Here is a 24,932-nt window from a genome sequence, read left to right on the forward strand (position 1 = left end):
TTCTCATTTTTTGCTGTTGATCCACTTTTACCACTTCATCGACATATACACCCAATCCGAGCTAACTTACACTGCCCACTGATACCCGTAATTCAATATATGCACCTTCAACAATTAACAGCTAACTTGTGTGTACTGGGAATTGCAGGCAATGTGAAATATGTATGCCCAACATCTGAACAATGTTGAATGCAGACGAAAGCTGTTCCAACCAACTGTTGCAGAGCTATAGTGCTGAGAGAAAAAGAATTGTTGCTAAATTACAATATCCCACACCATTACTTGTGTAATTCAATCTTTTTGGTAGATGTTCCTTTTTATTTATTGCAAGATAAATTTTACGGCTATTAGGACTTTTTTTTTTGTTCCTGTCAGGATTTGAAATTGAATTACTGTTTTCGACGCTGTAAAGCTTAGCGTAAATCATACTTTAGTCCTTGAACTTCTAAAACACTCAATTTAGTTATTGAACTTTTAAAATTTACATTTAAGTCATTGATTCTTTAATTCGCTTTCATTGAGGTCATTACCTTCCGCCACTATTTTCGATTGCTGATGAAACATGTCTACGTGATATTTTCTTTCATAAATCAATATCCGTCAATAAAGTAACAACGCATGTCATCATTTTCCTGAATAAAGAGTTGAGTTTTCACTAATGATAGTGGTAAGGGCAGATGCATTAAATCCCCAAGAGAATAATTGCATACTTATTGTTTTAAAAATGTTATTAGATTTAGATTAGTGTTAAAACAAATAAGAAGAATTGCATATTAATTTTTTTTAAAACTTCATTTTTAAATTTTTGGAACCGCCCGGAGTCGTTGTCCTAACTGAAATCAAGTTATCAACCCGGCCCCTATGTCACTTGCATCCTCCTCCATTTCTGTGTACCGTTGGATGACATCTCCAAGACTCCAACTGTTTTTACAGGAACCATAGCTGCCACCTTAAACCATCGGTCATGGGTGTCTCTGTCATGTGGAGTCACAGCATTTCCGAAACACTTGTTCTGTTTAGGACCATTTTGCACCTTTACTATCTTCAAACAACCAATTCGAATCCTGTTAGTAAGAGGCTGGGGAGAGAACTTCAAGACAAAGAGGACCAAAGAAGCATCTTATTTCACTTAAGAATTGAAGCTTAGAAGGCAAACAAATGGCGGGAAATTTTGACAATAATATAACAGAACATTCAATCTTTGTTAATTGCATGAAATTTTGTTAATGTCTTCCAGTATCTTCTACTCTATGAAACCGTCATGCAAGGTCAATGGTAGCTGGAAAACCACCACTTTGTCCAGAAAAATATGTCAACCTGAAAGGTCATTCTTTTAGATTGGCAATGGAAGCATAATCATATTGGACAATTCTTTAACAAATATTATCTAGAAGCTATGCTGTCTTGAATGGAAAAACAAAACATAGTTTAACTTAGTAACGTGTTGGAAGTTCACGTCAGCAAAGATTGAGTGATTGGTTAAACTGGAGAAACTTTTCTAGCGTGGTAGGTCTAAATTTCTTTAAAAACTTAGTAAGAAATCGTCACAAAAGATCTTTGAGTTAGCATACTGGTTTCTGCAACTTTTATGACTCAAAATGTGATCCCCGTTTGCTTATTGTACCCGCACTCACTGCACTCGAATTCAACAGCCGAGAACTAAACAATTACACTTAAACTAAAAAAAAATACTTTTATGGTTCACCCTAAAAAGAAGAAAAACACAGCTACTTGTACAAAACAAAGACAAAAGAGCAGAACTGTTACTTATAATGATGAAAGCCTCCATTGCTTCTTATATTACATAGATATTTACATATATAACACCATAATAACGTACATTACCAACACTGGACAAAACCCAGATCACCATAAAACATTAACAGTGAACAAAAAAAAAAGAGAACCCCATGTTGTTACATGTCTCTGTCCATAGAAGCTAGTGGTCGTCAATTTATGAATTAGTATCCGTTGATAGGCTCCGTTTGGTCCAACACGGCCATCCCCTCCGAAACGTCGGCTAATGACTTGAGATTACATCGGATAAGAGCCTCTACGAAGTAGCAAGTTTCGTCCTGGGTGTTCCCTTCCGGCACATCGACGACGAATGATTCTATCACCATTGTTCCCGGCCTTCCTTCGATAACCTCCGGATGAACCGTTATGATTGAAGAATAATTCTGCCATAAAAAAAAGTCAACAAAATCCGTACCTCTTTTTTTATTCTTTCGAGTTGAAACGACAGGGGGGGGGAATGAAGTAAAAAGGAGAAAGAATAATTGCTATATAGTTTTTACCCTGAGACGGTGGTCGCCGCCGACTATTTTGATGCCGAGAATGTGCTCTTCGTCATCAAGAAGCTCTAATCGTTCGGTGCTGGTGGTGGCCGGAAGGCCGGATTTAACGTTGACTTCTCTAAGACTACCAATTCCGAGGTCCCCTTTCATTATGCACCTGCTCACAAACGGCTTGTACTTCTGCGGCTGATCAAAACGCCTTACCAACGACCATACCTTTCATAACATAATCAAATCCATAACCACTATTATTACTTGCAATAAAATCATTATTTAAAAAAAATAACAGTACTTAAGTAGTTGCCTTTTCTTTAAAAAAACACTCCTAGGTTTATTCATTTATTTCTTAAAAATTTCAGACATGAACATAAATTTAGCAGATCCGGGGGAGAAAAATATGATGAAGATTTGAAAATGCATAGAGGCAAAAACATACGAGATTAACAGGAGCTTTGACATGTTTGACCAGAGCAGAGGAGCACTGGTCGTCTCTGATGGCGTGCCGGTGATGTCTCCGTATGTACTGCGCCTCCATCATACCGTAAGCATCACGACCGTTCATTTCTTTTTCTAATTCTGATCAGTGAACAAATATACCAATTCACCTCGATACTGTCTATATAAAGTAGAAGCTGCAAAAATTACAGGAGAGAATTACAAGACAAAGGAAGGAAGGGAAAGTGCTACACAAAACTTAGGATATAGCTTTTAGTTCAAGGTTTTAAGGTTTTTGGCTTTGGTTTGCTCATAACTTGGCTTGGCAGATTATCAATAAAATGAAAACGCTATAATTCACCGACAATTTATTTGCTTTTTTATTTTTGTTGCTCGAAAGCCTGATTTCAGCTTTCCCATATGGACCCACTCTCTCTCCAAATTGCACTTATCCTCTTCCATTTGTTCCTTTTATTATATGTGGGTGTGAACAAATATAAAAAGATATTAAAAATTATGTAAATACTTAATTATTACTTTTTAATTTTAAAACAATTAGTAAAAATATTAAATTCTTATAAAATGATTTATCATCTGTTTTTTTTTTATTTTGCGCTACATTTTGTGCTTAAATATTCTTTAATTTTTTTATGTTTATTATTAAATTGGACGTTCTTATGTGTTTTTTGTGGAGGACAAAGACTTCTAAAATATGTGCTTAAAATGGCCGAAAACAACATTTTTTTGTTCTAAAATCAAGATTGGAAGAGTGGGCATGAATTTAGGTATGAATAGCTGACATGTGAGTTAGTAGTGAACGGCTGAGCATTTCAAGCACATTCAAATTCAAGATTTAGGATTTATCTTTTTATTTTTAGAATTTAAATTTAAATAATCATCTTTTGTATTTTTTTAAGATTATCTTTAGTATTTATAGGGTTTTAGAATACTATAAATATCCACATCAAGTAAGCCATTTTTTATATATCTAATTCTGAAACAATTCTTTCTTATTCTTTTTTTTAGTTTTATAAAATTACTTTCTTTTACTTTGTTATTTTTAGTTTCAAACTTTTGTTTTTAAAATGCTAAGTACGACTTTTTTCATGTTTAGCTAATTTCTTTTTTAAACTGCGGGTAAAAGCGAATACTCAATTCTAACGAGAGAATTGAATATCACTTCAGTAACTTCAGAATTTTTCTCTCATTCTCTGCACCTATTTTATAAAATCAAAACAATTTTTCAAAACTAAAGATAGACTTTGATCTCGGATTATTATCGCGATTATATATATGTGGGAGGAATTATCAACTTATAGAAAGCACATTCGACTTCATGATAACACAACTAGCAAATTGATTGCTAAAGAGGGAATTGAGACCGAAAACATTTTGTATGAAAACAACTATCCAATTTGATTTTTATGCGCTTAAGCGGATCCTAATCTACAACAATTAATGTTTGACTAGATTAATTTCCAAAATCGGAATCAAAAATAGTATTGGGTATTTGGTATGCTATTTCAGTCTCATAGATTATAATCGCAGATAAAGTAACTGACGTAAATTCCGAATGGTAAATCTATTTCGACGATATGAAGAATTTAAGTCAGAGCTATTACCCAAGGTTAATTCAATCAATCGATTTTTCAGGTTTTATTTTCCTTTTTATTTTCTTTAATCTTCTTTCAAATCTTTTTAATTATACTTATATTTTATTATTTCTCTTCAACACCCTCATATTTTATTTATTTTACTTAAATTCATATCAAAGGTCAAAATCAAAAGCTAATAATTTCATCCATTGCATTCCTTAGTCTATGTGGGATCGACCCTTACTTCTTTTGTACTATATTTAATTTCTTTTATTTTATTTGAGAAGAAGAAATATATTTTTGACGTGCAAAACGAATCTAAAATTATATTTTTATTTTTTTAGAAAAATTCTTTACTTTTTCAAAATTATAACAAATTCTTTAAAATTATAGTTTTGCAACAAAAAAAAGGTCATACAATTATAAGAAATGCCAAAATTTTATAAAGAATCTAAAATTTTCAAAATACTTTTTAGAAAATGCTAAAAGTTATAATAAATAGTATTAAACTTGGAATTTTCCAAAGAAAAGTTAAACAAATCAAACTTTCTTAAAGTTTTGGGAAGAAAAAATATCTGTCCAATATTCATTAATATTCATATCAAATCACAAACTTAAATGAATATACACAAGTGCACATCTAGTGTCTTCTCGTCCTCCCCGCATCGTCACACATTTAATATATGAGATGAACTCGAATGTACATTTGTCTAATTTACTTATGGTTTACAATATGATTTGAGTTTTGGATAAAGATAATTGCGTATTGGTTTCTTTCTAATTTTTTTTTAAAAAAATTAGAATTTTATGACACTAGTATACTTTTGAAGAAATTCTTGTGGGTAAAAGTTAAAACATTAATTTGGGACTCATCCGATCGACCACCTAATTCAAGGACTTGTGTGGTACTTTTATCAATTCTTTTTGTTTTTATTAACTACAAAATGGAAATTTCATCAACCCAAAATAGAAATTTCCTAAAATCTGCTGGCATCTAATTTCCTTCAGTCTAATTTATACTTTTTATTAACTTTTCAATCTAATGCATTATGCATATAGGGTTTTTTTTTCTCCTTTTATTATAAATTAAATAAATAATTTGTACAGGATAACATATAACTAGGAAAAAAAACAAGTGGGAACGACGTCGTTATGGATATTTTGGCAGTATCCTGAGGGGCAGAGATGAGGTTAGGTCAAGAAGTGGGTGGCAGGGAAGTGTTCCCACCACTAACCAATGGGGTTCCAACAACTCAGTGATTTTAAGTTTTTATGGAAAATTCAGGAAGGCATCCCTGGTGTTTTATTTTTTGCGCCATGTTCAAGGTTTCTCTGATCCTATAGAATCCATTAAAATTCCTTAACTTTGAGTGGAAGATAATTACATTTTCTCCCCACTTGCTAGAGCCGGGACCTCCATTTCCCTTTTTTATTAATATCTTATTTTGCGGTAGTTCGATTCGAGTGCCATTACTATATAAATATCCCAACTAGATTTAGCCTTCTGATAAAATAAGTAAATAAATACCTAGTCTTGGAATACGTGTACTTATTATTATTATTATTCCCAGGCACTTGCTCGTACTAGATTATCTAACCCCGTTTTCTATGTAAATTGTTGTTTACCTTAACGGCCGTGTACTTTTTCATTACATAATTTTAGATCTTTAAGGTTTTATCTCATACGAGTTATGGATATTTTTTGTAAAATCCGTTTTTAAGTTGGATTTAATTGGTTAAAGAAAACACTCCAAGTGAAGTAAAAGAGATTGGTGGAGTGGTCCAATTATCAACATCCATCCACATCGTGTATGTATTAGATTTCGACTCATCGGTTGGAGACGACTTTCCAATCACTGCATGCGTATGCATGCATAGATTTAGATGTATAAATTTGAGGTCTTGTGTAAATCTTGGATAACAACTTTGATTTTAAAATTATATTGGTTAAGATAAAATTATTTATTATTTAATTATTTTATTAGGACACAAAATTTTTAACTTCACTATTATCACGTAGTTTTTTTTTTTGTTATTATTACTAATCATTGTTTTGCTAGAATTTAATTAATCAATACAAATACATAATAATGGAATTAACTCGATGACCACCTTTAATTGAAACTAGCTTAACAAATTACACGGATTAGTAAAAAGCGAGCCCTCAAAGATTTCAGAATCTTAATTTTATTTAACTCTGTCGAAATTCAATTGAAAAATTTACAATATTTAGTAATATTCATTAATAATGGTTAAAAGCACCTTTTTACCTACATTCTTATTGGATGGCTAACAGGTGAAAGACACGTTTCGAAACGACCGAAAGAGTGTAGACTTTTTTTCTGTCTTTTTCCTTATGAACCATTGATGGTTTAATAGTCCCTCAACTTGGTTATTTTCTTTTCTCGTACCAATGAGTGATGAGTGTAAGCCAGGCGTTAATCTCTCATTTCACCCTCATTCTGAAAGGACAGTCCGAAAACAAGGTGAAAATTGTGTTTTGTCCTATTGTGTAGGTGTGAAAAAACACTAAATGATGAAAGAGTGGGACATATGGTAATAAAAGTAAGAAGATTAAAGATAAAATTGTAAACTAAACTCTTTTATGTTGTCTCTTTTGGGGGAAGCATGCATTTACTTAATTAATAAAGCTTTGAACTCACATGAATCGAAATTCAATGTTGATGAAATCATATTGGACCGCTAAGTTGATAAACTAAATCTAACAATTTATTATATTTCAGGAGTCACTTATATTTAATGTATAATTTTTAATTTTACATCTTTTTAAGATTGAAAAAAAAATCAAAGTCTAAGATTAATTTTTAATTTTTTTCATGTGAATATCTTATTATTTTTTATTGTTAATATCATTATTTGATTTTCTCTCATCCAACGATCTTATAAAAGTGTAAAATTTTTTAATTTTATATTATAATTAATCATAACTTATATATATATATATATATATATATATTCATGGAAATTATATTTATTTTATTTTATAAGACAAACATATCTTGTGAATCACGTTTTGTTTTTTGTGAATAAAATGGAAAAGCTTTTAAACTAAACTACGCTGAGGCTTCGTCATGCTGCAGCAGTCTAGCACAGCTTGCGGGTGGACTGGTGAGGTAGTGTACCTCTAAGTCCATTGGTGACGCTTGTTTGGCCAGTTCATCCGCGACTTCGTTGCTTGTTCTCTGAGTGTATTGAACTATTACATTCCAGTCTCTTCGTGGTAACTCGTGTATGTGTAGTTAGGAATGGCAACGGGTCGGGGTCGGGGTCGGGGTCGGGGTCGGGGCGGGTTTTGCTCGCCCCGTCCCCGAACCCGAAATAAATCCCCATCCTCGACCCCTACCCGATCTTCAACGGATTTTTTATCGGGGTGTCCCGTCGGAAATTTTTTTTACCTCGTCCCCGACCCAAAATATTATACCTAAACCCGAATCCAAAAATATTTTATATATAATTAATATAAAAAATATAAAATATTATATATATATAATCGGGGTGGGGATACCTTGCCCCGAACCTGAACCCGAAAAAATCCCCGATACCCGACCCGACCCGAACTTGGACAGGTTTCTGGTTTCCCCATCGGGTTAGGGTCATACTGCCATCCCTATGTGTAGTGCTACTAGGGATGGGAACTAAACCCGAATCAGACGGGTTGGATCAGGTCAGATTTTTTTTTTTAAATTCGAGGTCGGGTTGAGTTTTTTAAGTGTGATATTCGGGTCGGGTTCGGGTGAAAAATACTAGACCCGACCCGAAAAATATATATAATTTTACCTTATATTTAGGAATAATTACAATAATACCCCTCTATATATAATTGTTTTTCAATTAAGTCACTGTTTTTATTGAATAAATTTTTTTCCCGGGTTGGGTCGGATTTCTAAGTCATATATTTGGGTTGAGTCGGGTGGACCAAAAACCCGACCCATACCCATCCCTAAGTGCTATTGAGGGTTCGCTCTGTCCCTTGTTCGGTTGCGTTAGTAATTTAACTGCACCCATGCTGTCAAGCTCTACTACAGGTTGAGTTATCCTTAGTTCTCATAGTATAATTTCGTAGATTCCGCACCGTACTCGCTCCAATTAAGGCGTGAATGAGTATAATTTTAGTGGGTAGTGGGCGGGTGTGGATTTAGAAAGTGGTACATGTCGCAGGTAGTGGGCGGGTAATGGGTTTGAGACCTTATCCGCCCCGCATCTGCCCGCCCACTAAATACCAATTAAATTTTAGATCATTATGAATTTATGTATAATTTTAGAGATTAATTTATAAATCTTTTGCATAAGATATAACTTATAATTTAACTAAATATTAAGTATAATTTTAGAGACTAATATTATGCTTCTTAATGGACTTGTTTGTTTTATGTTTGTTGTTTATGTATAACTTAAGGTTGTTGTCAGGAGGGTCTAGCGAGGTACGTCTCCAGTTGGGTAGTGGGTGTGGGGATGATTTGAGAATGTACTCGCGTGAGCTGGTGTGGATTTGAAAAATTTTACCTATCATAGGTGGTGGACAGATAATAGATTTGAAAATATTAACTGAGTATGGAGATAGAGGAGGGAGTATCTACACCCGACCTACCTGTTTGACATCCCTAATTCTCGTGCACTCATCAATCCGATATAGGCTCCGCACAGTTCAGCATCCATTACTGTGCATACTCCTATGAATTTATGAAAACTCATAATCCATTTTTATGTATGGTCACGTATGACTCCCCCGCATTTAGACACTCCACTGTTCCGATCACGGTAACGTCAGTGTTGACTTTATGCCATCCTAGTGGAGATTTGGACCAGGTGTACTGGCCCACTTTTGCCTTCACTGGTTTTTCCTGTCAAATTGTTTTTGGACTATTTGATGGGGTCATCAGCTGCGTTAGAGAAAAGGATTTGGAGTTTCCTGCTTCTCTCAAGTATTGAGCCTGATGGTTCTAGCAATGAGTCGAAAGCTATGCCATTCCATGCTTTCCAGAGATTCCAAAGTATGGACCCGATCACCCGAATAACACCGCCCAGTTGTGATCCTCGAGTGCATATTAGCCGTTGTTAGTTAAGTTCGAAAGGAACCACAACCTGATATCCAAAGACATAAACTCATGAAGTTTATCAGGTTTGATAATCACCGTCCATATGCTCAAAGCTTGGGGGCACCACCGTAGTAAATGGTTTAAATCTTCAGGCGCTCGCTGACAAACGGGACAACTATCATTAGATGTGAAATGTCTCCATTTTCGTTCGGCATTTGTCATGATCTTGTTCTTGCAGACGAGCCGCATGAATATCTTGACTCGTTGTAGGCCTTTGAAATTGTGTAAGTTATTCCAAAGGGTCTCTTCCTTATTCACGTGTGGCCCCACTCAGATTGCATAAGCTGATTTAATGGTGAATTACTAGTCCTTGCTTACTAACCAGCCTGCTGAATCGTTAATTAGCGTATCCATCGGACCTTTCACTGCTGCTACTCTCAACAGCAAATTAACGGGCAGTAAATGTTGGAATTTATTCCATAGCCAGCTGCCTGTGCTATCAACCATTTCTGCTAATGTTTCGTTCCCTACTTTATTCAAATCTTGTGCTTGGACATACGTAATTAGAGGGTTTATGCCTTCAATCCATCGGTTACACCAGAAGTCTATTATTCGACCATTCCCCACGTTCTAGATTAAGCTTTCTTTTACGTCATTCCAAACTAGGCAGATGGTTTTTCATACAATGGATGTATTACTGTTTTTTTAGCTCTTCTGGTACCTACTCCTGGCATTTGTATATTTGTAACATTCCAAAAGTCGGGTTAGTGGCTAAAATGAAAGTCTTTGAAAGTTAGTGATCAATTTCATAAAAGATTAAAAGTTCATGTACTTAATTGGAAAATTTTTGTTTTAGAGTTAATAACAAAGTTTGAAAGTAGAAAGAGTATTATGGTCATTTGATATAAAAGATTTTTATTTTTCCCTTTATAAGAATATTAAACACGTGGAAATAATATTGAGTTAATCGATTGATGGAATCGGCTAAGAGGAGGTGAATTGGCAATTAAAAAGTTGGTGGAAGCTTTTGCAGAAAATTGAAAGAAGTTGCACAGCGATTTAGAGTGGTTCGACTTTCTCAACCAAAGTCTACGTCCACTACCTTAGCTATCCACACTAAGAATTTTCCAACAAATTCACTAATTTGTTCTTTCTTTTGAGGTCAAAGAGATAACCTTACAACTCCCTCAAGAATATACCCCAATTCTTGAGAACACTCTTTCTCAAAGAAAAATACACAAATTTGCAAACTTACAAGGAAAAACCTCACAAGGTAGATTGTTTGCACAATTCTAGAACAAAGAAAAGAACACTCAAGAATGAATACAATTGAGTACAAGTAGTGTTCTTGAAAGCAAAATGAATATTGAATGAAAAATAGGCTTGAAGTGCTCAAACAATGAGTTTGATGTTTTCTCTTTGATTCTCACTTGAGTCTTGTTTCTTGTTATTTCTTGTTGTTGACCAATGGCTTCTAAGCTTGTTTAAATACTCATTCAATTAATTCTGAACGTTGGGGATGATTAGTGGGGTCAATAGAGTCGTTTAAGTGTGAAAACAATTAATAAAATCAGTTGGGAGCGTCAGTGCATCGATGCATACCCAAGGTGCATCGGTGCATCAAGTGTAAAATTCAAATATTTTGACCGTTGGACCCTTAGTGCATTGGTGCACTAAGAGTGCATCGATGCATAAAATGCATTCGATGTTTCAAAATAGCCTGAGTGCATCGATGCATCAAATGCATTCGATGTTTTCATAAAACCCTGAGTGCATCGATGCATGGTATGTGCATCGATGCATGAAATGCATTCGATGTTCAATTTATTCCATGGTGCATCGATGCATGGATTGGTGCATCGGTGCATCACTTTAAAAAATTGATTTTAGGCTTGATTTTGGTTCAAAATACTTTGTGAAAATTGTTTCAAAAATATATTAAGTATAAAACACAATTTTACACATTTAGTAAAGTTTGAAATTGATCTTGAAAGACTTGGAGTAATAATTTGATATTCGAGTAATTAAATCGAATATACTTAGAAAATCATTTATAAAATCTTAAAATTCATTTATACTTAATTTGTTATATCGAAACATCAAAATGTTTTCAACAATCTCTCCTAATTTGATATAAAAAAACATTTGTGTAATTTTAAGATTTGTTTAAGAAAATTATTTTTGAAATCAATTTTGAAAAATTACTCCCCCTTACTATAACACTTTTCTCCCCTTTTTTGTTAAATCAAAAAGACTCTAAAACGTTATTAAACAATGTTTGAAAAATATAAGCCAATTAAGTTATTACTTTAACGTTTAAGCTGCTAAGATCACAATCAAAAGAGAGATTAACCATTAGTTTTCATAAACAATAGTCATAAACATGTAAAGGATAATTGGTTATATATGTAATTATGCAAAAATTAATAAACATTAAGCTCAAATTGAACGTTAAAACCAAACCAAATATAGATAATAAGTTTAAATATCCAAACATATAAATCATAAATCCAAACAAATGTCAAACTAAAGAAAACAATCCCAAAGCATTCAATATGTTTTAACAATTAAAGTTCTAAGTTGTTCCAAAACAAAACAAAGTCTACTCGTCCATAGAAGGATCGGGAGGAGGAGGAGGAAATTGTGCTTGCATCTCAAGAGTAAGAGCATCCATACGTGCAAGCATCTCCCTTTGAAACTCCATCTATCGAGCTTCCAAAGTGTCTAAGCGATGATTTACCGCTTTGTGAGTAGCAGTCAAGTGAGATTCGATGGAAGCATATCGTATATCAAATGTCTCCAAAAACGAACGAAAATATGGAGGCACTTGATCCTCTTGTGGAGCTGGTTCCAGTACAGGCTCATCGTCTGGTACGTGATCGTCGATATCTTGCATAAGCTGTTGAAGTTCGAGATCATTGTCAGCAGCCGGAGCCGGAGGAGGAGGAGGATCACGAGAGGAGCTAAGAGCAGCTCATGAAGAACTCGCTCCCGGAGTTTGCTTACCGGGTCGAAAGACCCAAAGACCGGTTTCCTCGTCTTGTTTCCAATTCGCTTTCTTCAACGAGGTGAGATTTATTTGATTTTGGAGAGGGATGGGATTGTCGAGAGAGACGTTTAGACCGAGTTTGCATCGATGCATGAAATGCATTCGATGTTTAATTTATTCCATGGTGCATCGATGTATGGATTGGTGCATCGGTGCATCACTTTAAAAAATTGATTTTAGGCTTGATTTTGGTTCAAAATACTTTGTGAAAATTCTTTCAAAAATATATTAAGTATAAAACACAATTTTACACAGTTAGTAAGGTTTGAAATTGATCTTGAAAGACTTGGAGTAATAATTTGATATTCGAGTAATTAAATCGAATATACTTAGAAAATCATTTGTAAAATCTTAAAATTCATTTATACTTAATTTGTTATATCGAAACATCAAAATGTTTTTAACAAATAGGATTAAAGGAAAGAAAAGTTTGGAGACTTGGTTCTCTTCTTCAACCTCGTTGCCTTTAGCTTTATTTTAAAGGGTGAGTTTTGGTAAACTGATTCTTTCTTGAGTTTTAAGCTTAGTTTTGATTTTTGGTGTGTTAAGAAAGCTTAATTAGAGAGTAAAGTGTTTTGAAACTCCAAGACAAATAAGTTATGAAGGATTAAATATGAAGAGTTTTTAAGTGAATTGATGAGGAAGAAGTTACAAATGGATTTTTAAGTCAAATTTGACTTGTCAAGGATCTAATTAAGAAGTTAAAAGTAATATAAGTGAATTAAGAACATGACGAATAATTGGCAAGATCTTTAAATTCAAAGGTTTTAATGAGATATTGGATGATTTGATGAGTTAAAATGATATAAGATGGTTTGAGTAGGTATATTTGAGTTTAATGAATCAAGAGAAGCAAATAGAGTGGAAGTTAGATAAATTATGGAAAATTTTCGGGTGAAAGAAGTGAGTTCTGGGCATGGGGTATCGGTATTGTTCATCCAGTACCAACACTTCAAAGCTACAAAGAGTACAAATTGAGCTTAGAGTATCGATACTGAAGGAACATTATCGATACATATGATTTGGATGAGAACTTTAAGAAGTATCGATACCTAAAGGGGTGGTATCGGTACTGGTTGAAAGGGGTATCGGTACCAAGGTGGAGGTATCAATACCATTCTTGATATGAAATTACAGAATCGAAAATGGGTATCGATACCATGGAAGGGTATCGATACTACAAGCATGAGGGTATCGATACTGTAACAGTAGTACCGATACTACTTAAGTGGGATTAAGAAAGTAGTGCTTTGGTTAGTTTATATTCGTAAGAATATTTTTCGAGTAATTCGAATCCCGATAATTTTTGGATTGTGTATTCGTGTAGATATCGATCGAGAACAAAGTCTGAACGAGTTAACCATGTAGTAGTTGTCGAGAAAGAGATAAGAGATCGGTATTGATCGGTGAGGCCAGATGAGTGCATCTTATTTTGATATAGGATTATATGGAAATTGGACTTGTGATAAGTCTATTTCCTATAATTATAGTGCATGAAATCCTGAATATAGATATGTGAATGACATGAATTGTATGTATGCATGATTATATGTGTTGATATGTTTTTGTATGTGTTATATGATTTATGTAAAAAGACTATTATATGATAATAAGATAATATAAAATAAGTTAAGTAAATATATGATCATAAGAGAACAAAATATAAATCATATGATAATGAATTATGAGAATCTATGAGAATAATATATAAATTAGGGGACATGAACATAAATGATGATACGAACCTATAAGATAAGTGATATAGGTTATATGTTATGGTATAGATTACATGATCTGTATGAATTCAAGCTAGTGTAATAAATATGTGAACTGGTATATATGATTTATGTGAGTAAATGGAAAAGTGAGATAAGATAAGTAGCATTTACTTATAGGATAATATGAGATTATATGAATATGTAGTATAAACTCTATGAGGAAGACTTAGGTGTTATATGATTTAGGCCTGGAAATGAACTTAAGATATAGTCCGGTGGAATTATTAGGTGATATAAGTATATGGTATTACTATGTTAATTATATGAAAGAGTATACATGAGTACATGTGTAAGTCTATATGGTATTGATAAGACATATGAGATGATATGCTTATGTGATAACATGAGAAAGTGAAATAAGTTCAATGATATTGAACTATGTGAAAATAAGTATATGTGATATGCAATATATGACAATGAGTTAGGAGAATATACAAGAATATTATATGATCTATGTGATAAGAAGTTATAACAATACATGTGCATATGTGATAAACATAAATGATTATGCCCATGTTATGTGATATGAGAACTATATGTATAGTTGGCATACCAAGAGTAGAGGATTACATAGGTCCTTCGGGATATACACGAGGTCCTTCGGGATAGATTTTCACATGCCACTCAGTGGATTCTTATACGAGTTGTGGTGACAGCATAGGTGCACAACCTCAAAGTACTCGCATACCTTAAGTTCTCAGGAATATACATGGGCTAATAAAGAGATAATATAAATAAATTGGGTATGATGTTATGTGTTTTTCTTTGTGAAATGATTTATGTATCATATGATGTATGCGTTGTTATGATATGAAATGTATTACGTGAATCATATGTAGTTATTTGTATTGTTTGGTTAAATGAATCATATGATAGTTAAGAATGTTAAGTACAAGAATATATGACTAAAAGATATGAATGAATATAATAATGATAAGGAATGAGGTTAATGATGATAATGACAAGATATGTAGATGTATACAATTGACTATACAAAATGTGATAATATTTTGTTTGATATCATTGATAGGAAATTTTCATGAATTGTTAATTAGTTAGGGTTTCATTATATGTTTTATTATGTCTCACTAAGTCAAGGACTTAGCGTGTGAATGTTTCACACGTAAGTTTCGAGAGGATGAAAAGGGATCGAAGACATGCAAGACATGTTAGCTTCTCATTTATAAGAATCAGATCAGAAAAGAATTGAATCATATGTATTTTATAATATTGATTGCAATTGGCATGTACATAAAGATTTAGTAGATTACGCTCTGATCAGTTTCGTAAAACTACATAATTATTTTCAATACAAGGTATTCAGTTTTAATGTCAATTTGAATTATCAGCTATTTTGAAAAAGAAAACGTTTTGAAAAGTCAATGTGACACTTCAGACTCGTATCCGAGTCATGTATGAGTTAAGGGTGTTACATTTAATGGTTTTAGAGCTAAGATTTAGCCGATTCTAGGCTTAAACCGAAGTTAACTGAGTTTTAAAATGTATACATGCCAACATAAAGTGAAAAATTTCTGAACTTATGGTGTAAGGAGTATGTTGTCTTGCTAATAGGATTAAATATTTATGTTATATTAGATGTTTGACCATGATAATTTCTGAAGTAAAGTGAGAGGTGATATACCTGAGGGTAGTAGCAATTCACCTGTCCTGGCCAGGCAGGGTGAAGAGTGAATACCTCAGGGAGTGCCTGTAGAAAGAGAAAAAGGAATAGAAACACTCGACTTCAAGAGTGAAATTAGGGAAGGTCTTGCTGTTGTGAATCTTTAGTTAAATTATGTGAAGCTATTGTTAGTATGTCTCCATTGTTTTGAAGTGTAGAAGTTAGAGGAAGAAGTTTAGTTACTATGTGGACAATTTAAAGTATAGTGAACAGATATTATCATGAGAATGATAGAAGATTCAGTGATATGGGTATTACTTTTAGAAAAGTTCAAGAATAAGTATCTCGGTGACAAGTTTATAAGACATATTAAGTCATAGTTTATGAGTTTGAAACAGGGAACCGTAAAGTGTATGGATAAGAATGCAATTTGATAAGTTGAGCAAATTGTTATGAAGCTAATTTAAATGAAAATGATGTATGCAAGTGGTTTGCGGAGGGATTGTGCCTAGATTAAAATAGTGTTATTGGTGTTGAAATTGTTCCATTTTTAAAGAAATGATTAGTTGTGCAAAAGTTTTAAAGAGAGAGCTCAGAATAATTAGGAGAACTGATATTTCATATAGATCAACACTATCAAAGAGAGACAGAGATTCTGGTTTTCAATTACAGACTTGGTTTGAATTAGTTTTATTCCATGTTAAAAGATTAAATCTGATGAAAGGCATATATTAAGTAGTAGGGTATGTTACTGGAAGATTAAATAAGGAGATAAGAATGGATATGAAGTTAAGTTTAGAAATAGAAGTGGTGGATTGGATTGAAAGTTCTGCTAGAAATTATGTAAATTAAAGTAGAAGAATTATCTAAAATGGATCAAGTGATATAGATATTGTCGAAGAAGTTTAAGAATGGGTATATCGGTGATCAGTTTGTAGGACAAAGAAAGGTGTAATGTTTGAGTTTGAACCCAGGAAATTGCATTGAGAATGAGTAAAAATGCGATTTTGATAAGTTGAATAAGTTATTGTTGAGTTAATTCCTACCGAAAAGAAGTACTTGATTGGAAGAATTGGTGCTAAAAAAGTTATGTGATGATGAATGTATTAGTGTTAAAAGATTAGAAAATGATGGCATGTTAAGCTAACCAAGCATGATATGGATTTGGATATGGTTGTGTATTTTGATCAGGTAATGTGATGTAATGAAGAAGATGAGTATTCATATGTTTGAGTGAAGCTAAGGATTGATAGAAAAGTTTAAGATGATAAAAATGGATATATGAATTGTAATTTGAATAATGATTTTTCACGAATAAGGTTTTGGTGCAGCTAGTGTTGATTATCAAAGTTAGGAAGATATGATAAAGATTGGTGATCAGGGATAAGAATGAGTGATATAAAAAAGAGTATGGGAGCATAAGGGAAAATATATAACTTAAATTATAAGGATATTTTGATTTTTAGAGTAATAAATGAATAAGGAAAGTGGAAGACGAAGTTTAAGGGATCAATTATGACTAGGATTTTATCGAGGCGTAGATTATAAGTTTGATACAAAAGTAAGAAAAGTATGTAGGATTATATAAAGAGATTGTTTGATTTTGTATAGTGTATATTTAATCATTGATAACCGTCATTTTGCTATCAAAATAATTTCGGCTTCTTAAATAGAAAGGAAAATGTAGTATAGAGAAGCAGGGTCGATACACAAGGACTATGGTTTTTTTTTTATTTAGTAAAACTCTTTGATTTAGAGGAGGATAGAATTCCAGATGAAGTTGAAAAGATATAATAAAATAAAATAAATAATTATAATTTAAAAAGAAAAATAATAAAATAAATAATAATAAATAAAAAGGGAAAATAATAAAATAATAAATAATAACAGTAAAGATAAAAAAATGGTTTTTAAAAGTTATTTTTTAAAATAAAAGATAAAAATTAAATAAAAGAAAATAATTAAATAAATAATCTAAGAGATTGAGATAAAGAGAAACTTATAGTGAAAGCAGCCTCAGACTTTAGCTTTGCCTCAAATTCCTCGGATCATCGAAATAGATATTTACTTCAAGATTCACGTCGGCTTACAAGGACAATTCTTCGCTGCCAACTCGGATTGTGTCGTTTCAACAATAACTGATTTCGATCTCAGTTTCCTCTTAGCAAACAATTTTTTCTAAGTGTGTTCTCGGGAAGTTGAATATGCTTCAATAAGCAAATCATTCTTCAAACGTTAACCATAATAATATCCGAACCAATATCAAAATCGTTTTGATTTGAAAGGTAAGCTCAGAAAACAGAGAGAAAATCCGAAGCGATTTAAGTACCTTACAATTTTCACGTTTGGAATTGAGCCTTCGCTTTAGTCTTCGGCTTGAAAGAAAATTAGCTAAGCATGACCAAAGTCATACTTATCATAATTGAAAAGAATGTGAAAAATAGAGAGAAAAAGAAGATTTTATTTTTAGATGAGAGAGATATGTTTCTAGACTTACCCTAAGAGGGTATTTATGGCCTTTAAATTCCTAAAAATAAGCTATAACATCTTAAATCCTAATTAAAACACTTAAAACAATTTAAACTAAAATATCTAAAAAATAATATTTAAAATAATATTCTAAATCCTAATTAAAATACTAAAACCTATTTAAACTGAAGCACCTAAAACAAAGATAAAATATAAAAATAATATCCTAAAACTTAATTAAATTACTAAAACCTATTTAAACTAAAATACAAAGATAAAATATAATGTTTAAAATATTATCCTAAACTTGGGTTTAATTTAAATCTGAATTCCAGCCAACTTTGATTCCGAAAATAAAAAAACTGTAGAATTCTATCCTTTTTGTGCAATTTCTAGAATCTGACGTCCTGCATAGAAAATGAATCAAAACGAACAATTAAGCCACAAAACCCAATGATTAAGGAGTAATTTAAAAGTGAAATATTAACTAAATTAAGCACTTATCAAATTCCATATCACTTATTCAATGCTTGCCCTCAAGCATTCATCAATTAATACATCTAAATCACAAGTCGTCATCTTCAATTTCAATTTATTCCTCAAACTTCCAATCGAACTAAGTCCATGATATTTACCGAATTCAAGTAACAGTCAAGTAAATGTACAACCAAGAAAATTTAAAGTAAGCAAGATATCTCAATTAATTTCCAACTTCAATGAAACATGACTCAATACCTCACAAAGGTTCATACATATCACTCAAAGTGTTGAGGTAAATGAAATCACTCAAACCGAAACTAACCAAAATATTACCATAGGCTTGGAATCCAATCAAGTATCCACTACGAAAAATGAACATAATGTAATAATCAAGGGATCTTTAAACAAGGTGTAACGGGACTTAGGTTAGGGTAGGGAAATGCCGAAAAGAAAGGTTTAAAATACCGAAACAAGAGATCAAAATAATTAAGAACAATCCACGAATTAACATGAAGCGCAATAAAGAACAAAACAAGGAAAAAGAATAGATGAAAGACAATTAAAGAGATCGATTTTTCCTTCCCCTTTTTTTTGTTTTTTTAACAAAGGGTCTTTTTTTCTTTTTTTTTTGTGTTCGAAACAGTGAACAACTTGTTTTTTTTCGGTTTTTTTTAAACATTGATTTTTTTTTCGTGGAACAACAATGATACAAGATCTCAAGTTTCGGCAAGGGTGTGAAAAGATATGAAAAATAAAAAGAAAGACTTCGGGTTTAATTATGAGGTGTAAAACAAAGAAAGGGAAATAGGCTCAAATGTGGTTCACTAGTGGATATATAAACGAGTAGGCTTTTTAGGAAGAGTGGGTTTATTCTAGTGCCCCTATCACATTAAAATATTACGTTCAACATGTAGTCTCAATATGCATTGTGATTACAAGTTCTAGAATATCCTAATTAGTTCGGCACACACAAGTCAAACAATGAGCAAGAAAGAAAATGTATGCTCGTTAGGCTCAAATCTCACAAGAAAAATTTATATGCATTGAGTCAAGTTCATCTCTATCGACAAAAGCATGAAATATCAATACTCAACAAAAAATTCACCTACTATATCAATCACTGATCATTCAAATTAAATTCGATAAAAAAAACATGGCCATAATCCAAAAGGAAACAAGAGTATAAAGAGAAATTCAAGACTAGAAACCATCGATCCCAACATATCAACATCAGAATAACTCAATTTCAAATAATTAAACAAGTTAAGCAAAAATTTGACACATGTTTAGCCTTCCCCCTCACTTAATCCGTTTTGTCCCAAAACGTATGTCGAATTTAAAAAAAAAGTGAAAAGGAATACACCCAATCTAGTGGCGACCGCGGCCACGGTCATGTCGAGACGAACCCGGGCGAATGTAAGAAATATTCGATCGGAATTCGAATATGTTCAGAGAAAAATAAATAAATTAATTAAAAAAAAATAAATGAAAATAAAGTTTGCTAAAAATAAAATAAAAATAAAATGAAAATAAAATGAAATAAAATAAAATAAAAAAATAGAACGAAATGGGTTGCCTCCCATCAAACGCTTTTGTTTAACGTCGTTAGCTCGACGACCTGATTTTTCAAAGTGTAGGTTCCTCTAAATTGATTTCTTCGATTAGACCAACTGATGCATTTTCATAATACGGCATTAGTCTTTGACCGTTAACTTTAAATCGAACTCCTGAGTTATCTTCAACTTCAACAGCACCATGAGAAAATACTTGAGTTACTGTAAACAGTCCGAGTCATTTTGATTTGAGCTTTCCTGCAAAAAGTTTAAATTTGGAATTAAATAATAAAACCGTTTGACCGACAGAAAAAGTTTTAAAAGAAATTATACTATCGTGAAATTCTTTTTTTTTTCTTTAAATATCCGAGCATTATCATAGGCATTTCTTTGGATTTCCTAAAGTTCTTGAATGTGCAATTTCTGAGCTTCACCAATTGCATCCATGTCCATGTTACATTGTTTAACGACCCAATATACACGATGTTCTAACTCAACTGGTAAATGACATGGTTTACCGAAAACAAGCCGGTATGGTGACATCCCAATGAGACCTTTACAAGCAGTTCTATATGCCCAAAATGCATCGGTTAATTTTAAACTCCAATCCTTTTTGTCTGGTTTAACAATTTTCTCAAGATTTGTTTTAATTTCCCGATTTGATAGCTCTGCCTGTCCATTTGTTTGTGGATGGTAAGCGGTAGCAATTCTTTGAGTTACTCCAAATTTCTTCATTAGCGACTCAATGACTCGGTTTATGAAATGTGTTACTCTGTCGCTTATTATAGCCCATGACGTGCCAAACTTGGAAAAAATATTTTTCAAAAATTTAACTGTAGATTTAGCATCATTATTTCGAGTGGCCTTAGCTTCCACCCATTTAGAAACATAATATACAACTAAAATAATATAAGTATTTCCAAATGACGAAGTAAAATGGCTCATATAATCGATTCCCCAAACATAAAAATTTCACAACCTGTATAGAATTAAGTGCCATTTCATTCCTACGGCTTAAATTACCTGTACGTTGACATCTTTCACAAGTTGTACACAACATATAAGAGTCCCGAAAGATGTTAGGCCAATAGAAACCGCATTCAAGAATTTTATGGGATGTACGTTTTGGTCCAAAATGACCACCGCAAGAGTAAGAATGACAAATTTGTAAAATTGAATTTACCTCGCTATCGGCAATACATCATCGAATTACCTGATCCGAGCAGTGCTTCCATAAATAAGGATCATCCCAAATATCGTATCGGGATTCCTGCTTAATTCGATTGATTTCAAGTCTCGGCAAATCTAATGGTAACTTACATGTGGCTAAATAATTAACTATGTCCGCAAACCATGGGGTTATGCTTTACACCTATCAGTTTTCTTCAGGAAATTCTCTAAGTGGTGGTTCGGATGTAGAAAGGGAGTTCGACTCAAGTGATCTGCTACAAGATTTTCACATCCCTTTTTGTCTTTAATTTCCAAGTTAAACTCTTGTAAAAATAGGATCCATCGGATAAGCCTCAATTTTGCCTCCTTTTTGGTCATCAAATACCTTATAGCTGCATGATCAGAAAAAACAGAAATTTTAGTGCCAAGCAAATAGGATCTAAATTTTTCTAAAGCAAAAAGTTCTTTTTCCGTAGTCGAATAATTTTTCTGAGCCGAGTCCAAAGTTCGGGATGCATAGGCTATGACATGTGATTCTTTCCCTATTTTTTGTCTAAGAACGGCTCCAACGCTAGTATCTGATGTGTCATACATAAGTTTAAAGGGATGATTCCAATCTGGCGGCTGAACAATTGGAGTTGAAATAAGTTTTTCCTTTAATGAATCGAAAGACTCCTTGCATTTTGAATTAAAATCAAAGTCTTGATCCTTTTGAAGTAGATTGTATTTGTGCTATCTTTGAAAAGTCCTTAAAACCTGCGGTAAATCCTGCATGGCCAAGAAAAGAACGAATTTCCCTCACAATTGTGGGTTAAGGAAGTGAGCGTATAACATCTGTTTTAGCTTTATCAACCGCAATCCCTTTTGAGGAAACAATATGACATAAAATTAACCCTTTATCAACCATAAAATGACATTTTTCATAGTTTAAAACAAGGTTATATTCTAAGCATCTTTTAAGCGCATTAGTTAAATTATCAAGACATTCATTAAAAAATTACCATAAACCGTAAAGTCATCCATAAAGACTTCGATGCCCTTCACTCTTCTCCACATAGTCGGAAAATATACTTACGTGCATCTTTGGAAGGGGATGGTGCATTACAAAGACCAAATGGCATTCGTCTATATGCAAATGTACCGAAGGGACAAGTAAAAGTCATTTTTTCTTATTCCTCTGGCGCCACTGGGATTTGAAAAAAACCTGAAAAACCATCAAGGCAACAATATTGAGTTTTCCGAGCTAATCTTTCAATCATTTGATCTATAAAAGGAAGAGGAAAATGATCTTTTCGAGTAAGAGAGTTCAATTTCCTGTAATCAATACAAACTCGCCATCCATTTTGAACTCTTGTGGGCACTAACTCCCCTTCTAGATTTTCGACCACTGTGACTCCCGTTTTCTTGGGAACCACATGAATCAGACTTACCCAATTACTATCCAATATCGGATAGATTACGTCAGCATTAAGGAGTTTCTGAATTTCTTTCTTTACTACTTCCATCATCGGTGGATTTAATCGACGTTGTCCTTTCATGATGGCTTTGATAAATTTTTAACAATTTGACCCTCGAAAACGGGTTACAAAATTGAATATACATATTAAAACACCAAAAACTATTATAAATTTTTGAATATGCATCATGGGTTACAAAATGATAACTTACAAATTATTAAAAATATTTTTAAAAAGATATATTATATATAATATATACATGTAATATATAGGCATGTCATCAACACTTATATAGTTATACAAAGTATTCTTACAAAAAACAATTGACAATGAGTGTTGGTACAAGTGAGATTCAGGAATTTGAGCTTGTAAGGCCAATTGAATCCTACTATCGTCTCTCTTGGTGGACAATATGTAAATTCCTATGTAAATTTCATTTGTGTTTTAGGTATGTCTTGGTCTTGGACTGGGGGAGTCACCCTTTACCTAAACTTTACCAATCCAAAAAATAATAATAAGACTTACAAAATTTAAATTAGTCAAGATTTACAAATTTTGGGTTAGTTGAAACTCACTATGTTTTCTAATTATATTTTATGTTGAAATTTATTATAAAATTATCTTTTAAATAAAGAAATTAGAAAAACACAATACGTTTCGACTAATCCAAAATGTATAAGTCTCAATTAATTTGATTTTTTCAATTCTCGATTAATCTAGTAAGGATACTTTATAAAAGTGTTCATCATATGTCTATTGTTACATATATATGTTATCCATAATATATTTTTTAATTTTTTAATAATTTATAGGTAATTATTTTATAACTTGTTATATATATTTAATTACTTTTAAAAATTATAATAGATTTAGTATTTTTAACAAGTATATTCAACTTTTAGTTATTTATTTTTTTCGTATTTTTATATTTAATTTTTTTTAATATTTAAATAATTTTATATTTATAAACTAAAATATTTTTATTTTTTTAAATCAAAAAAGCCCTTGATCTTTTAAAAATCAATTTGATCATTGAACAAAAATTTAAAAACCAATTTAGTCCGTCTGGTATATCTTCTATCACATCATCAGTCACGTCATCATTGTGAACTACCACATCAACATTGTGAACTATCACGTCATCACTATAACAATCAACAACGAAAAACATTAATCAAAGAGTCACATTATATATTTTTTTAACTTAGAAGGTCACATTGAGAGAAAAATAATATAAATGCCACATTAGTTTTCTTAAAATAGAGAGACCTCTGATTTTTTACCCTATTTTTTATAATAATTAACTAAAATATCACTTAGTATAAATATTAATCCAGTCAAACACGTATTTTAAAAATATTACACTGAAAAAATATTTTTTTATTTCATATGACAAAAATAAGTGTTATTTTTATACTTAGAACTCGTAACATATAAAATATATTAACATTATCTAATTTAAATTATATTTGATATAAAATAAGTGTAATTATCATGCACAATAGTTGCGCTTGTAAGAACCACTAGAAAATCATAGCAAAACCACAAAAAGAGGTCAAAGAAAAGAAAAGAAACACGTACAAATGGAAAACAATTTCAAACCATTAATGATATAAAGTTATTAAAGAGGAAAATGGAAATTTTTGGACCTTTGCCACCTACCATAGTGTCATGAGTTATCTGTTACTCAAAAAAAAAAAAAAATACTCATGAGTTATCTGCTTGCAATCTTGATTTTTTTGGGTAAAATATAAAAATGATGTTTCGATTATAGAGTATTATTTTATATCATATCTTAGTCAGTAGGTTAACATCTAACTCAAATTACTATCATTTTTTTAAAAGAAAATAACGAATTTAGAACACAATGAATAGTCGAATGATCATTTTATAATTTTTAATAGTCAGAGCACTTAAAAGAACAATATCCTATAGTTATGGGATTATTTTGTAACTTTTATATTTAAAGGA

The 24,932-nt window shown here is 32.1% G+C and overlaps 1 protein-coding gene across 1 annotated transcript; it reads right to left on the reverse strand.

The window, feature by feature from the left end:
* Window positions 1-1,943: 1,943 nt before the first annotated feature.
* LOC120187973 (abscisic acid receptor PYL9-like) lies at window positions 1,944-19,092 on the reverse strand. The gene is made up of 4 exons (XM_039191551.1): window positions 19,088-19,092; window positions 2,734-2,861; window positions 2,298-2,513; window positions 1,944-2,180 (listed from the first exon to the last, which is right to left on the reverse strand). Exons 2-4 carry the CDS (start codon window positions 2,857-2,859, stop codon window positions 1,962-1,964), a joined length of 561 nt encoding a protein of 186 aa, XP_039047482.1. The 5' UTR covers window positions 2,860-2,861; window positions 19,088-19,092; the 3' UTR covers window positions 1,944-1,961.
* Window positions 19,093-24,932: the final 5,840 nt, after the last annotated feature.

This window comes from Hibiscus syriacus, unplaced genomic scaffold (genome assembly GCF_006381635.1).
Source record: "Hibiscus syriacus cultivar Baekdansim isolate YM2019G1 unplaced genomic scaffold, ASM638163v2 tig00004045_pilon, whole genome shotgun sequence".
Classification (NCBI taxonomy): Eukaryota; Viridiplantae; Streptophyta; class Magnoliopsida; order Malvales; family Malvaceae; genus Hibiscus; species Hibiscus syriacus.